Source organism: Bufo bufo, chromosome 6, assembly GCF_905171765.1.
Source record: "Bufo bufo chromosome 6, aBufBuf1.1, whole genome shotgun sequence".
NCBI classification, from domain to species: Eukaryota; Metazoa; Chordata; class Amphibia; order Anura; family Bufonidae; genus Bufo; species Bufo bufo.
In genome coordinates this window covers 359,262,091-359,278,733 of record NC_053394.1, presented here as the reverse complement: position 1 = coordinate 359,278,733, position 16,643 = coordinate 359,262,091, and the positions used below count along the sequence as shown (strand labels likewise).

At 44.4% G+C, this 16,643-nt stretch overlaps 1 protein-coding gene and 1 long non-coding RNA gene across 3 annotated transcripts in view; one reads left to right on the top strand and one right to left on the bottom strand.

Moving 5' to 3' along the window:
• The first annotated feature begins 3,745 nt into the window (after positions 1–3,745).
• Positions 3,746–4,639, top strand: LOC121003795. Its single transcript, XR_005779604.1, has 2 exons — positions 3,746–4,303; positions 4,389–4,639. It is a non-coding gene; the product is annotated as an uncharacterized LOC121003795 (long non-coding RNA).
• Positions 4,089–16,643, bottom strand: part of SLC16A5 (solute carrier family 16 member 5) — a 36,572-nt gene continuing 24,017 nt past the window's right edge. For both annotated transcript variants that reach the window (XM_040435677.1, XM_040435676.1), the window contains 3 exons: positions 13,603–13,746; positions 5,427–6,227; positions 4,089–4,802 (listed from right to left, as the gene is read on the bottom strand). In XM_040435677.1, coding sequence (XP_040291611.1) covers positions 4,579–4,802; positions 5,427–6,227; positions 13,603–13,746 — 1,169 coding nt within the window. In that variant the 3' untranslated portion in view covers positions 4,089–4,578. The remainder of the gene's footprint in view (positions 4,803–5,426; positions 6,228–13,602; positions 13,747–16,643) is intronic.

Below are 16,643 nucleotides of genomic sequence, written 5' to 3'. Positions count from 1 at the left end.
TTTTGGACAGCCATTTTCAGGACCATTGCAGTCTATGGGGCTATTCACATAGCTGTTTTTTTAACGGCCAGTGAATAGCGGCCGTCAGAAAATAGGACATGTTTTCACGGCCAGACGGACCCCATTGAAATCAGTGGTCCCGTTTTTAATGGCTGTGTAGACTGGAGTGCACCCATCTAATGGCCGTTAAAAACGGGTTAAAATGCCTTTCAGGGGTTAAAATTTATATATACGGTATATACGTCCCTCATCCACTTGAACGCGCCGACACTCGCTCTGCACTGGATGGACCTGAGCGCGTTCAAATGGTTACGTTTTTTTTATTTTTTGGTGTGCACCCAACTAAAGAGTCACTAACTTATACTGGGGGCACTATTTGGGGCATTTTATATACAGAGGGGCACTGCTGGGGGGATTTCATATATAAGGTGGCATTATTTGGTGGGGATTTTCCATACAGGGTGGCATTGTGGGGGACCATATATATTGGGGCTACTATGTGAGGCATTATAGACCCTGGGAGCATTACAGGAGGACCATTATAGATACTTGGGGGCACTGTGGGGTGTACTGAGGGCACTGTGGGGGTTGGGATGCTAAAAATAATGAGCCAATGAAATTCATCCGTTTTTCATAGCCGTTAAGAATGTGTGCATCCATTTTCTTGCCGTTTGTTCATTTTTCATGGCAAAACAACCATTAAAAACGGACAAACAACCAGAAAATGAATGCATATACGGATGCAGAATGGCCATGAAAAACTGCTTTTAATGGCCATGTGCATGTAGCCTAAAGGCGCTTTTACACGCGCTGACCGAGGAGGCAATTATTGGAAAGGGACCAGCCCAGAAACAATGATTTCGGTGTGCGCATAAAAGATGATTTCACCCAATGAACAAGCATTTCCACGGGCTAATTATCAGGAACGAGCATTCGTACTAATCCTCCTTCCCAATCATTGGCCTTGTATAAATCCGCCATAGCTTACTGAACTGCTTACTACAGGGGCACATTGCTGTAGGCCCAGTTCACACATCAGTTATTTGATCAGTTATTTCCATCAGTTTTTGTGAGCCAAAACAAGGAGTGGAGGCTACACAGAGATCAGGTATAATGAAAAGATCTGCAACTGTTATGTGTTTTTGACCAGCACCTGATTTTGGCTTACAATAACTGCTGGAAATCACTGATCAAATAACTGAAGTGTGAACAAGGTCTAAGCCCTTTAAAGAGGTAACACCCATCTGGACCTTCATTGTAAACTTCTAGTAAGTCATTTATACCTTCTAGCAGGAATAATAAAGGAATAACACAACATGGAGTCATAAGAATAGACGCTCCAAAATTGTAATTACATGGTGTTGTAAGGCGCAAGGGTCCGTCATTGACGGAAGGTATGTGTCACCGAGATTCCTGGCCTTGGTGAGGTAAGAGCCGGTAATTTCATTTGTCAGCGGCAGCTGACTGACATGGTTTTGCTATTTAGTATGGCTGCAAAGCCGATCCGGGCCGGCTCTTACTGGAAGAAGCCAAAGTACAGGGTGGGTGGCTGCTCCCCACGTTCCAGGCCAGGCCTTGGTTTGGGCTATAAAACACAGGCAGCACTATCAGGTGGTAGGAATTTACTCCTCTCTGCCAGTGAGGCTCTGTTAGTCTCTGTGTTGGGACCTGGGAGTTTGGGCCTGGGTAAAGGCCTGCTACTTTGTTGGCGTGAGAGCAGGTGTTTTCTGTTATGTCCAAGGACTTCTGCATTGCTGCTGGGTGTGAACAAAAACCAGACTCAAGGTGACTGTTTTCCTTGAAACTGACTTTTTGTTTTGCTTATGCTTTTGTGTGATTAAACACCGAACTGTTTAAGTTAAAGACGTTGTCGTTGCCACTATACTGCGTCCGCAAGTCTGTCTACCAGAGCAAATCCCCACAATGGGTAAACAAGTAGTTACTAAAACGGACATGTGAGGAGAGGGGGCAGCTTTTTTTTTTTTACATAAATTGCTGGCTGTAATTAAGTTATTGCCCTCAGTGCTTTGTCTATTGTAATAAGATCCTGTTTTGCTGTATTATTTAAAGCGACCTGCACCTATTCCTAGAAAGGAGCACCCAAAGTGAAGGAGAGAGCAGAGCACATTTACGGCCGTCCTCCAATAACATCTATAGGATCGCTAAAAATAAGCGAGCGGCGCGCTCAGCTTTTTTCAGAATTCCCATAGAAATGAATGGAGAGCGCACAGCGCAAGCGCGGCCTCCGCTCCATTCACTTCTATGGTGCTGACGGAAATAGCCGAGCCAGTGCTCTGCTACTTTTAGACTGTGCATGCGCGGTGCTCTCTTGTTCACTTTGGGAACTCCATTCTAGAGATAGGTGCGGGTCCCACCTCTGGCCTTATAGAGATATGCCACCAATGTTCCAGGTGAGAGCACCCCTTTAAGTGGTTGACTGGTTTTCAAAACCCATCTTCAAATACTCAGTTAAGGAGTTCTGGGTTTATTGCCTTGTTTGGGACAATCAATTGCATTTTTGTAGGTCCCAGCACGGTCATGCATTTACATGGACAGCTTGATTGATTTCAGAGATAACATGCAATGCTTAATTTCGCCCTGTGGGGTCACTGTAGAGTTATTGGACACTTAACGGCCATCTTTTCTGCTGTAGCTCCCAGCATCTGGATGGACAACCCCCTTTAAGTACTGAAAGTATACTGCATTTTCTATTGTCCAGACCAGGTTTCCACAGTATGTTATGCATATCGGCCATTTTCTTTTTTGAAGACCACTCCCTTAGAAGACCACTTTTTTAAATCTAAGGCTATATTCTCGCAACAGTGAAAAACTGACCTGTGATGGTTGTTTTGTTTTTTTTAACAACTGTCACACATCTGTTTTAAGAACAATGGTAGTCTTAAAGGGTAACTGTCATATTTTTTATTTTATGTGCTAGTTTATTAGAGCTAGGCATGTATACCTGAGTTAGTCTGTCAATGATTGTCAAAAGATCTGTAATTACCTTATAATAACAGCTTTCATTAATGTCCTCTGTCCCTTTTCATTGCTCCATTAAAAGACTGTTGCTAGGGCTTGTCTGTCTCCGGCTAAGACAGGAAGACAGAGGGGCGGTCCTTTACACTGCATGCCTGCATTAGGCTTCAGAGTGAGGAGGCGTGTCTCTCAGTAATCCAATCTGATTGGCTGGCAGGGAGCTGCTGGCTACAGCAAGTGTGTATGGGAAGTGAGGGAAAGCAGTTTTGGCCTCAGAGAACAGGCAGAGGAGCCATATTGAGAAGGTCCTTATATTGTAAATTTTTAAACAGCCGTAACTAAGGGAAAAACTCAAGGAAAACAGTGGTATGTGAAGAAACTAAAGATTGCTTCATACATAATGCTGCGGCAGCAGTAACCTATGCTAATATTGATTTTGTTGATGAAAACATGACAGTTACCCTTTAAGCGTTTTTCTTTTCCGGTATTGAGTTCCGTCCTAGGGGCTCAATACCGGAAAAAAACTGATCAGTTTTATCCTAATGTATTTTGAATGGAGAGCATTCCGTTCAGTATACATCAGGATGCATCAGTTCAGTCCATCTTACGTTTATTGGCTGGAGAAAATATCACAGCATGCTGCAGTTTTCTCTCCGGCCAAAAATCCTGAACACTTGACGGAATGCCCGATCTGGCATTCATTTCCATTTAAATGTATTAATGCCGTATCTGGTATTAAGTCTTCCGGAAAACCAGATCCAGTTTTCCGTCGCCGGAACTGCCTGCTGGAATCCTCTGCCACAAGTGTGAAAGAAACCTAAGTATGGGGTTATTCACACAGCGTTTAGTTTTTTTTACATGTCCTATTTTGTCGGTTTTCATGGACCAACAGCCGCCATACAATTGAAGGGGACAGTTTTTAACATCCATTTCTCAGTGAAATAAAATGGCCATTACAAACATGTGAATGTAGCCTAAAAGGGATTTCACGTTATAGTATAACAGGTCATTTGTGTAGGATTTTCATTGACACTTAGCGCGACCTAGCCAAGTCAGACTTAATTAGACGATTCCAGACAGCGGCTGCTGAAGACATAACAAGTTGCACAGGCTTCAGATTTACAGTACTCTGCAGCACTTTCTTTATAGGATAGTAACAGTTTAACACTGTGTTGTAGTGAAAATTTGTAACATTAGCTAAAACTGGCCACACTTTTTTGAGCGAAGCTCCACAAAATTATTTTGCTTTTGTGTAATTTTGAACTTTATGGTATCCGTTACAGGCGCCTGATACCCTTCTTCTTCCTCTTGACCTTCTGTTGCATAGGTTTGGTTCTCCACGTCTAGATTTGGTAAAATCCGTTACAGGCGCCTGATACCCTTCTTCTTCCTCTTGACCTTCGTTTGCATAGGTTTGGTTCTCCACGTCTAATTTTGGTAAAATCAAACATGTTGACTCCCTGAGAGAAGAACATCACCTCGTAGACCTGTGAGCTAAGGTGCGGTGCATAGATTTCATAAAAACGTCTGACCCTCACAGACGTCAATGTCCATATTGTCCCGGCAGATCCTATCAGTGGGTCATCCTTTATCAGTGGTCACTCATATTACAAAATCCTCTTGTTTTGTCGCTGGGCGATAAATAACATTGGGGTGCTCAGTAGTCCCAGATGTGTCATTTTGGGCAAAGAGATTATTTTTAGTCTTTCTTTCTTTTTTGTCGACTATATAAGATGCCACAAATATAAAAAGTCCAGATAAGGTCACAGCAAGGCAGGTGAAGTAGAAAACCAGCTTATATTCACCAGTGATATCTACCAGCAGACCTGAGGGATGAAAACAGAAAGGCCCATTAATAAATGTACTAATGGATATATATTTGGGGAGAAGGGCAGATATGCTACAGTTTTTTTTCCATCTAGATTGTGCAGGTGTAACATCTACAGAGTATGAGAGTTTATATATAACTTACATTTATTAAAGGGGTTGTCCCATGAAAAATATTCTACAGTTTTTAAACCAACACCTGGATCTGAATACTTTTGTAATTGCATGTAATAAAATTTTTTGCATAGCCACTGAGTTATTCAATAAAATGTATTCATATAGCGCCACCTGCTGTTTGTTCTTTTCCTTATTTCTTTGTCCTGCTCACTGAAAAGGCTGCACATGCTCAGTTTCATCCTTCACCTGCCTCCTGAGCTGTGATAGGCAGAGCATGGACACGCCCCTTAGCTTCAGCAGAGAAGACACTCCCCTTGAGCTGTCAGCTTGATATAAATCTAGCAGAACCATGAATGGGGAGATCTCTGGATCCATGTGAGGTACAGGTCTGGTTCTAGTTTTATTAGAAAGACATTGTCATGTACTATATGATGTCTGATATTAATTTTTTACATTAATCTTGGGAAAACCTTTTTACATGATATTGACAGTCACTTTTTACCTACCTGCCAGTGGTGGTCCCAACAGGATTGTAACACTTTCCATGATGGTAAAAAGTCCAAAAGCTCCAGGAAATCGCTTCATGCCAACTATATCCATCAGCACTTGGAATAAAAGCGATCCAATGACACTCATAGAGATGCCATACATGACACAATAAGCAATAAGGACGGGGAAGGAGGCAGAAGATGCACAAATCAGGTTGCAAAGTCCATTCACAATTACTGCCCCACTAAATAGGTAAATCAGCTTCCCAGAGAATATCCGCTGCTGGGACACCAGTCCGGACAGTGGACGTGTAAATATATTGATGAAACCAATGAGGGAGAGCAGGAGGGCAGCGGTCGATTCATCTATGCCATTGCTGGTAGCGTACGGTACCAAGTAGAAAAGAGGCAAGACAAAGCCCATAACCATCCCGCTGACACCTATTGTATAAATCTGATATCGTCTGTGCCGAAGCAGCAGGTCAAAAGCTATGTATCTTTGTAGACCTTTAGCCTGTTCCAATTCTTCAACGCCTTTTGTAACCCCGTTGGCTCCATCTTTACTAGGTGCAGGTGGTGGAGCTTTCACTGGCCTCATGATAGCACCACATACGCAACAGTTGAGCAACACGCCGCCAAAGATCATAAAGGAACCTCTCCAACCCATTGTCTCCAAGAGATGCTGTGATGCGATGGGCCAGAGAGCCATGCCTATTGATGCTCCTGTGGAGGACAGAGAATTGGCCAAAGTCCGACGCTTGATAAAGTAGTAACCAAGCACCGTGATTGCTCCTTGGAAGGAGAAACAGAGTCCTAAGCCTGTGGGTGGAAAAAAGATGGAGATTATTTGGGTCATTTAAAAAGGTGGAAACAACATGCCCAGTTGGAAAAAAAAACATCAAATTGTCAGTGGAAACCAAAAATATGAATGTAAAGTCACCGTATATGGAGGGGAATTGACATTAGTGTCAGTTCTTCTATCATCTCAACTTGTGGACTGTAAACCAAATCCAGACCGTGGTTGACAACTGTCTGGACTCCTGCATTCCCTACTTTGAACTATATAGGGTTATTCACTTTAGAAAAAAGACAACTGAGGGGAGATCTAATTACTATGTATAAATATATCAGGGGTCAGTACAGAGATCTCTCCCATCATCTATTTATCCCCAGGACTGTGACTGTGATGAGGGGACATCCTCTGCGTCTGGAGGAAAGAAGGTTTGTACAAAAACATGGAAGAGGATTCTTTACGGTAAGAGCAGTGAGACTATGGAACTCTCTGCCTGAGGAGGTGGTGATGGTGAGTTCACTAAAAGAGTTCAAGAGTTCCCCTCAGTTTTTTTTTTTGCCTTCCTCTGGATCCACTTTCAGGACAACAGGCTAAACTGGATGGACATACCAGTATGTCTTTTTTCAGCCTTATAAACTATGTTACTATGTTATATCTGCATCCTCAGGATGCACATACAAGAGCTCCCTTCTCCACCATTCCCCTGCCATCAGTGATTCAGCCCTGACTGGTGCAGTGATGTCATCAGACTGCTTCGTTCTGTGCTGTCTGTGGGTCAGCATGGCACCTGCCACGCATTGAATCACCAATGGAGAATGGAGAAGCAGGGAGCTGATGGCAGGGAGAATGTGGCGTAGGTGAGCATTTGAACTGTAGGAAATGCAGAGCATCATTCAGTGGGCGGCTCTTAAAGGGGGCACTTGAGGGCGCATCACTCTGACGAAAACAATAGGAGTGAACATGAAATATCCAACTTCTCTGACCAATGAAGAGCTGAGATGTAAGTTGCAGCTCATGGGCCCTAAACAAAAATCTGTATGAGGGCCCCACCTACCATGTGCCATGTACAACACTAGTTCTTTTATGTGGCGCCTGGGCCAGAAGTGCCGGCTCCCTTGGCACCTGCTACACCGCTGCCTGCCAGGCCCTGTACCCATGATACTGCCTACGTGGGCAGCTAGACATATGAATGGCCGTCTTGTCTCACCTCTTCATGTGGCTTAACATATGTACCGGTTCATTTGACGGCGTGTAGCTCTGACAGCTTACTGAAGTGCCATCAATACAAGCTCACGGGAGTACTGACTCTCCTTAGGGGGAAAAGCAGGTAAGTAGAAACACCGCTCTCTGGAAAAATACGCAAGTGGCTCTCTTACAGATGGTAGGAGTCTGTCTCCAGAGTGCAATTTACAGGACTATCTGGTAAGTCAGTGCTGAGGTGTGAAGATGCTCTAGACTGAATGTCCTCCTTTATTGCATTCGTATATGCATTCACAGTGTGCAGGAAATCTTTTAAATACACTGCTCAAAAAAATAAAGGGAACACAAAAATAACACATCCTAGATCTGCATTAATTAAATATTCTTCTGAAATACTTTGTTCTTAACATAGTTGAATGTGCTGACAACAAAATCACACAAAAATAAAAAAATGGAAATCAAATTTTTTAACCCATGGAGGTCTGGATTTGGAGTCACACTGAAAATTAAAGTGGAAAAACACACTACAGGCTGATCCAACTTTGATGTAATGTCCTTTAAACAAGTCAAAATGAGGCTCAGTAGTGTGTGTGGCCTCCACGTGCCTGTATGACCTCCCTACAACGCCTGTGCATGCTCCTGATGAGGTGGCGGACGGTCTCCTGAGGGATCTCCTCCCAGACCTGGACTTAAGCATCTGCCAACTCCTGGACAGTCTGTGGTGCAACGTGACGTTGGTGGATAGAGCGAGACATGATGTCCCAGATGTGCTCAATTGGATTCAGGTCTGGGGAACGGGCGGGCCAGTCCATAGCATCAATGCCTTCGTCTTGCAAGAACTGCTGACACACTCCAGCCACATGAGGTCTAGCATTGTCTTGCATTAGGAGGAACCCAGGGCCAACCGCACCAGCATTTGATCTCACAAGGGGTCTGAGGATCTAATTTCGGTACCTAATGGCAGTCAGGCTACCTCTGGCGAGCACATGAAGGGCTGTGCGGCCCTTCAAAGAAATGCCACCCCACACCATTACTGACCCAATGCCAAACCGGTCATGCTGGAGGATGTTGCAGGCAGCAGAACGTTCTCCACGGCGTCTCCAGACTCTGTCACGTCTGTCACATGTGCTCAGTGTGAACCTGCTTTCATCTGTGAAGAGCACAGGGCGCCAGTGGCGAATTTGCCAATCTTGGTGTTCTCTGGCAAATGCCAAACGTCCTGCACGGTGTTGGCCTGTAAGCACAACCCCCACCTGTGGATGTCGGGCCCTCATATCACCCTCATGAAGTCTGTTTCTGACCGTTTGAGCAGACACATGCACATTTGTGGCCTGCTGGAGGTCATTTTGCAGGGCTCTGGCAGTGCTCCTCCTGTTCCTCCTTGCACAAGGTCCTGCTGCTGGGTTGTTGCCCTCCTACGGCCTCCTCCACGTCTCCTGATGTACTGGCCTGTCTCCTGGTAGCGCCTCCATGCTCTGGACACTATGCTGAGAGACACAGCAAACCTTCTTGCCACAGCTCGCATTGATGTGCCATCCTGGATAAGCTGCACTACCTGAGCCACTTGTGTGGGTTGTAGACTCCATCTCATGCTACCACTAGAGTGAAAGCACCGCCAGCATTCAAAAGTGACCAAAACATCAGCCAGGAAGCATAGGAACTGAGAAGTGGTCTGTGGTCACCACCTGCTGAACCACTCCTTTATTGGGGGTGTCTTGCTAATTGCCTATAATTTCCACCTGTTGTCTATCCCATTTGCACAACAGCGTGTGAAATTGATTGTCACTCAGTGTTGCTTCCTAAGTGGACAGTTTGATTTCACAGAAGTGTGATTGACTTGGAGTTACATTGTGTTGTTTAAGTGTTCCCTTTATTTTTTTGAGCAGTGTACATCAAATGACCTTCAAATGGTTGTCTGACCTGGATTTTTTTGTTATAAAAAGGCTCAGAATGGCATAAAAAATAAACAAGTGATACTTCCTCACCGCTCCCCCTCTGATCCCGTTCGGACACTTCCCAGTTCCAACGGGATGACCCCATAGCCAATCAGTGGCGGGTCAACTTCATTTTTTGTGCATCAGGAAGGACCAGAAAGTAAAGAGAAGCGGGAAGGCATTGGTACGGGAGCAACGTGGGACTGGTGAACATCACTTCTTACATTTTTTTTTATTTTTTATGTCATTCTGACCCTTTAGAAAATTTGCAGCCAGATAACCCCTATCATTTTTGGACTTACCCTAGGGACGCATGACGTACCGGTACGGCATGTTTCCCGAGTCCTTAAGGACCCATGACGTATCGGTACGTCATTAGTTTAAAATGAGATTGCGGCGCTGCGGGGGTTAATCGGAACAGGATGCCCGCTGAAATCATTCATTGGGCATCCTGTCACAACGCCGGGGGGGGGGTCATATGACCCCCCCCGTATCGGCGATCGCAGCAAACCGCAGGTCAATTCAGACCTGCGGTTTGCAGCGCTTTCTGAAGTTTCTGATCACCGCGGGGATCAAACTTTAAAATGCCCCAGATAAAGTTTTTTTCACCCCCCCTGCACCCCTGAATGATTTTATGCCGGCGGGTGGTGCAGGGGGGGGGGGTTGCGGGCGGGGCGGGAGGCGGGCGGTGCGGGAGGCGGGATCGCGATCCCCCGCCCGCCTCCTCTTGAATATTCATTGGTGTCCAGTGGTTATACCAGAGTGTCAGCACATTGCTGACACTCCGGTATAAACGGCTGACATCTGTGCTGTGATGTCAGCCGTTTAACCCTTTACATACCGCCGTCCGTACGGACCGCTGTATGGAAAGGGTTAACAGTGAGGGAGCTCCCTCCATCTCCCATCGGGGGGCTGCTGTGCCTTTGCAGCCCCCAGACAGGATGGGGTCACAGAGGGAGGGAGCCCCCCTCCTTACCCTTTCCCGTCTGCTCAGTTGTAGCCACAACTGAGCAGACGGGGAAGGTTCCCATGGCAACAGGACACCTTCTCAGGCATCCTGCTGTCCATGGTGCTGAACGGATCTGTGCTAAAGGCATAGATCTGTTCAGACAAAGTGTAAGTAAAATACAGTACAATACACTATATAGTGTATTGCACTGTATTATACAGACATCAGACCCACTGGATCTTCAAGAACTAAGTGGGTCTGGGTCCAATTTTTTTTTTAAAAAGTGAAAAAAGTAAAGATAAAAAAAACACATTTATCACTGAATAAAAATAAAAAAATAAAAATATACTACACATATTAGGTATCGCCACGTCCGTAACGACCGGATCTATAAAACGGTCATGTTACTTTCCCCGCACGGTAAACGCCATAAAAATTAAAAAATAAAAACTATGAGGAAATTGAAATTTTGCCCACCTTACTTCCCAAAAAAGTTAATAAAAGTGATCAAAAAAGTCGCATGTATGCCAAAATAGTACCAATCAAACCGTCATCTCATCCCGCAAAAATCATACCCTACCCAAGATAATCGCCCAAAAACTGAAAAAAAACTATGGCTCTTAGACTATGGAAACACTAAAACGATTTTTTTTGTTTCAAAAATGAAATCATTGTGTAAAACTTACATAAATAAAAGAAAAGTATACATATTAGGTATCGCCGCGTCCGTATCGACCGGCTCTATAAAAATATCACATGAACTAACCCCTCAGGTGAACACCGTAAAAAAAATAAAAATAAAAACGGTGTAAAAAAAGCAATTTTTTGTCATCTTACGTCACAAAAAGTGTAATAGCAAGCGATCAAAAAGTCATATGCACCCCAAAATAGTGCCAATCAAACCATCATCTCATCCCACAAAAATTGAGACCCTACCTAAAATAATCGCCCAAAAACTGAAAAAACTATGGCTCTCAGACTATGGAGACACTAAAACATTATTTTTTTTGTTTAAAAAATGAAATCATAAAAAAATTGTATACATATTAGGTATCGCCGCGTCCGTGACAACCTGCTCTATAAAAATACCACATGATCTAACCTGTCAGATGAATGTTGTAAATAACAAAAAAAAACGGTGCCAAAAAAGCTATTTCTTGTTACCTTGCTCACAAAAAGTGTAATATAGAGCAACCAAAAACCATATGTACCCTAAACTAGTACCAACAAAACTACCACCCTATCCCGTAGTTTCTAAAATGGGGTCACTTTTTTGGAGTTTCTACTCTAGGGGTGCATCAGGGGGGCTTCAAAACCGTATGGCATTCCTTTCCTTCTGCGCCCTGCCGTGTGCCCGTACAGCAGTTTACGACCACATATGGGATGTTTCTGTAAACTACAGAATCAGGGCCATAGATATTGAGTTTTGTTTGGCTGTTAACCCTTGCTTTGTAACTGGAAAAAAAATATTAAAATGGAAAATCTGCCAAAAAAGTGAAATTTTGAAATTGTATCTCTATTTTCCATTAAATCTTGAGGGTTAACAAACTTTGTCAAATCAGTTTTGAATACCTCGAGGGGTGTAGTTTCTTAGATGGGGTCACTTTTATGGAGTTTATACTCTAGGGGTGCATCAGGGGGGCTTCAAATGGGACATGGTGTCAAAAAAAACAGTCCAGGAAAATCTGCCTTCCAAAAACCATATGGCGCACCTTTCCCTCTACGCCCTACTGTGTGCCCGTACAGTAGTTTACGGCCACATATGGGGTGTTTCTTCAAACTACAGATTCGGGGCAATAAATATAGCATTTTGTTTGGCTGTTAACCCTTGCTTTGTTACTGGAAAAAATGGATTAAAATGGAACATTTGCCAAAAAAATTGAAATTCTTAAATTTCATCTCTATTTGCCAATAACTCTTGTGCAACACCTAAAGGGTTAACAAAGTTTGTAAAATCAGTTTTGAATACCTTGAGGGGTGTATTTTCTAGAATGGGGTCATTTTTGGGTGGTTTCTATTATGTAAGCCTCACAAAGTGACTTCAGACCTAAACTGGTCCCTAAAAAGTGGGGTTTTGAAAATTTCTGAAAAATTTCAAGATTTTCTTCTAAACTTCTAAGCCTTGTAACATCCCCCAAAAATAAAATATCATTCCCAAATTGATCCAAACATGAAGCAGACATATGGGGAATGTAAAGTAATAACTATTTTTGGAGGTATTACTATGTATTATAGAAGTAGAGAAATTGAAACTTGGAAATTTGCAATTTTTTACAAATTTTTGGTAAATTTGGTATTTTTTTATAAATAAAAATGCATTTTTTTAACTTAATTTTACCAGTGTCATGAAGTACAATATGTGATGAAAAAACAATCTCAGAATGGCCTGGATAAGTCAAAGCATTTTAAAGTTATCAGCACTTAAAGTGACACTGGTCAGATTTGCAAAAAATGGCCTGGTCCTTAAGGTGAAATAGGGCTGAGTCCTTTAGGGGTTAAAGGGGTTATCTAGGATTACTGGATATTTTTTTAGGAAGTTTCCACAGCCTGCCTTGGTGAAAAGAAAATTAATACCTGCTTCCTGCCTCTTTGGTGCTTCACTCTGCCTCCATTGTGTCCCTGACTTGTTTTCTTCCAGCGTTGCATGGGCATAGTCACATGCTCCACTGCAGCCAATGGCTACGTTCAGTCGTGACGTGGCAAGGTTGCTGAAGCCAAACCTTGGCTTCAGTGGAGCATATTACCATGCCCATGCAGCGCCAGAAGAAAACACACCGTGGACTGGAACATGGTCACAGTAGAGGCAGTGTAGAGGACCACAGTGGTGGGGAGCAGGTAAGTATGAATCTTCTGTTTACGGGGCAGGGTTCAGGGGCTTGCTAAAAAAATCTGTATTCCTGGAGAACCCCTTTAAAAAGAAAACGAAGTTGAAGATTTATTAGAAAGATCTAAGTCTCTGAATATAGTAAGCTGTACTAGATACAGGGGCGCAGCTGTAGGGGATGCAGAGGTAGCAGTCGCTACCGGGCCTAGGAGCCTGAGGGGCCCAAAGACCCTTGTGCCGCATAAGAAAACACCAGAATTATAGAAAGTGCATGCTGGTCAGGTGGCTGGACGGAAGGGGTTAGGTCAAGAATTTAGCAGGGAGGGGGGTTCAATTTTTGCCTCAGGCAGCATGAATGCTATGTGCTTCCCCCCTGGCCACAAAGCACTGAGGGGCGGGGGCCCAAGCTGAACTCTTGTACCAGGGCCCATGAGCCTTTAGCTACGCCCCTGACTAGACACGTCATGGTGACAGTATGTATTATATGAACTCACCTCCGATAATTCCAGCGCTTAAGTACAGGTGAATTATAGTCTGAGAGAAGGAGCTGATGACCATCCCAATCCCACACAGGAGACCACCGGCCATCACTGCCACTCTGCAGCCAAATTTCTCCACTATAATGCTGCATAATGGACCTAAAAATATGAAGAAAAGAACATTTAAAAAGATGTAATATTGGTGATAGAGACGTCTCGAATCTTATTGCATCTGTGTGCAAGACATATGTTTGAAAGGGGGATTGGAATGTCTGGTTTAATATCCTAATTAAAAGATTTCTTATACCACCAGGTGTAATCCCCAAGGAATGTGTTTGTGTACTTGTATTTTCTTGTCCATAAAATGGCATGCTTGCTATAAGCTCAGCATTAAAGGGGTTGTCCAGGACTGATATTGTAGACCTATCCTCAGTAACACTGGCCACCGGAACTAGCATAGTGTACGGCACTGAAATCAGACATCTTTGTGCACTGTGTAGTGGATGTCCTGGATGCACCTCAGCTCCCATTCACTAGAATGACTGGCCTCAGCGGTGATGTGTCCCCAGGAGAACATGACCCAACAGTGGTGTGCCGCTTATGGAGACATCACCGCTGAGGCCAATCATTGGCTGCAACGGAGGAGAGCAAAATGAGTATGGATTTCACAACAGTTACTGCGGGCTGGGTGCAAATAAAAAAAAAATCCTGGACAAAAGGCTTTATCCTGCAGGGAAATAATTTTGGCACAGAGTGGGTCAAAAATGCAAGTGATACTCGCCTCCACAATTCCTACAGCTCACGTTCCGATTGTTAGGGGTTACTTACTGGTCCTATCTCCACACACAGGAATTGCCAGCTCAGCTAATCACTGTCCACAGTGGTGCGAACTATTGGCTGAGTGGACATTTTCTGGCATTTCCTGTGTTGAGATGGGAGAGTTAGGGACCATAGCATTGGGACGAAAGTGGAGGAGGCCCTTTGCCCAAAATTAGGCCTCATGCAGACAGCCGTTGCCGGCTGTGGCTCGTATTGCAGCCCGTAACATGCGAGCAACGGCCGTGTGCACCGTGGTTCTGGAACCGTTGTGGCAAGTAGCGGTCCCCAATGCACGAAACGGCGGTGTGCATGAGGCCTTTACTCTGCATTGGACAACTCCTTTAAAGGGGTTGTCCGGGTTCAGAGCTGAACCCGGACATACCCAGAATTTCACCCAGGCAGCCCACCTGACAAGAGCATTGAAGCATTTCATGCTCCGATGCTCTAGTTTGCCCTGCGCTGAATCGTGCAGGGCAAAGGCATTTTGTTGAGTTCCGGTGACGTACCGGGCTCTTCTTCGGGCTGCCAGGCAGAGGCTTCCACCCAGCGGTGAGCCCGGTGACGTCATCGTCACTAATGGGCGGGCTTTAGCTCTGTCCCAAACCTATAAAACGGCTAGGGCAGCGCTAAAGCCCGCCCATCAGAGCTGGTGACATCACCGAAAACAGTGCTGGGTGGAAGCCTCCGCCCAGCAGTGTGTTATAGTAAATAAAAGAGCCCTTGTCCTGTGCGATCCTGCATGAATGGCTCCAATGCTCAAGTCAGGGTGGGGCTGCCTGGGTGAAATTATGGGTATGTCCGGGTTCAGCTCTTAACCCGGAGAACCCCTTTAAATGCTGATGTGTCTTTTGCCATTACAATGTATTTGCAGCTTCATAAAGGGTTAATCCGATCACCGAAAGGACATATTGCTAGCTGGATTTTGTAGTAGAAGCAGTACTTTTTTTTCCATCTAAAAAAATCGGATCTTAGATGCCAAATGTGCATAACTGGTGCACGAGATCCGTTTTTTTTTTTGTTTGTTTTTTTACAGGATCCTGTTTTTTTTTTCCTTACGAATCAGAAGAATGGTGATGTGACTTCTCCCTAACATGTATGTCTTTGTATTTCCTCTAAAACTTTTCCTTCAACAGCCTAAGGGCTCATGCATACGACCATATGTATTTTGCGGTCCGCAAAAACATTCGTGTTACATCCGGGTTTTTTTGCAGATCCACTGTATCAACGCCTGTCCTTGTCCACAAAACAGACAAGAAAAGAACATGTTAAATTTTTGGGCAGAACTGACTTGCGGACATACGGATACGGAATCATTTCCTTTTTTCCATTGAAATGAATGGTTCCGCATACGGGCCGCAAAGAAAACAGAACGGACACGGACAAAAAAATAAGTTTGTGTGCATGAGCCCTAAAACACAGACCCAACCTGCTGGGAAAAAGCTGATTTATCGGATGTACCTCTGTTTCTGGTTAACAGTGGAGCCTTTAAACTTGTTACATAGAGTCTACCGCACGCCGGCATTCTTGAATAAAATAGAGGTTCGAGACTCGGCCCAATGTGTAAGATGTGCCGATTCACCCGCAGACCTACTCCATGTGTTCTGGGGTTGCCCGAGACTGACAGGGTTTTGGGGAGCAGTCTTGGACAGGATAGATTTGGTATATAAGCTGGCGATGCCCAGACAGCCTCTGAACTGTGTCTTGGGATATGTGGGAGCCCAGCTCGTACAGGAGTCTAATAGATTAGCAATTTCCAAGATTCTTTATGAATTCACTATGGTTAGACCCCGTTGCCCCTTCCTTTGGAGCACTCCTCAAACGGATATTGACTCTAATTAAACTAGGCGTAAGAAGCGAGGTACTGGCATGCAGTATACCGCCCAATGGAGCTCCTGTATTGAATTTCATGGCCTATTGGAGATGAGGATGGAGCCCTCATTATTCATATCATGGAATGCCGGGGGCCAAATGCTGTCAGAGCTTGGCAACACCAAGCCATTGGAGGGTTAATCCAGTGATGGTATGTTGCACAGGGGGTGTGGGGGGCGTGTGTGGGGGGAGGTTTATATACGAAGGGTTGATTGTTGTACCTATTTTCCTCTTAGGCTACATGCACACGACCGTATGTGTTTTACGGTCCGCAAATTGCGGATCCGCAAAAAAACGGATGACGGATCAGTTTTTTTTGCGGGTCAGTTTTTTTTGCGGATCCATTGTAATAATGCCTATTCTTGTCC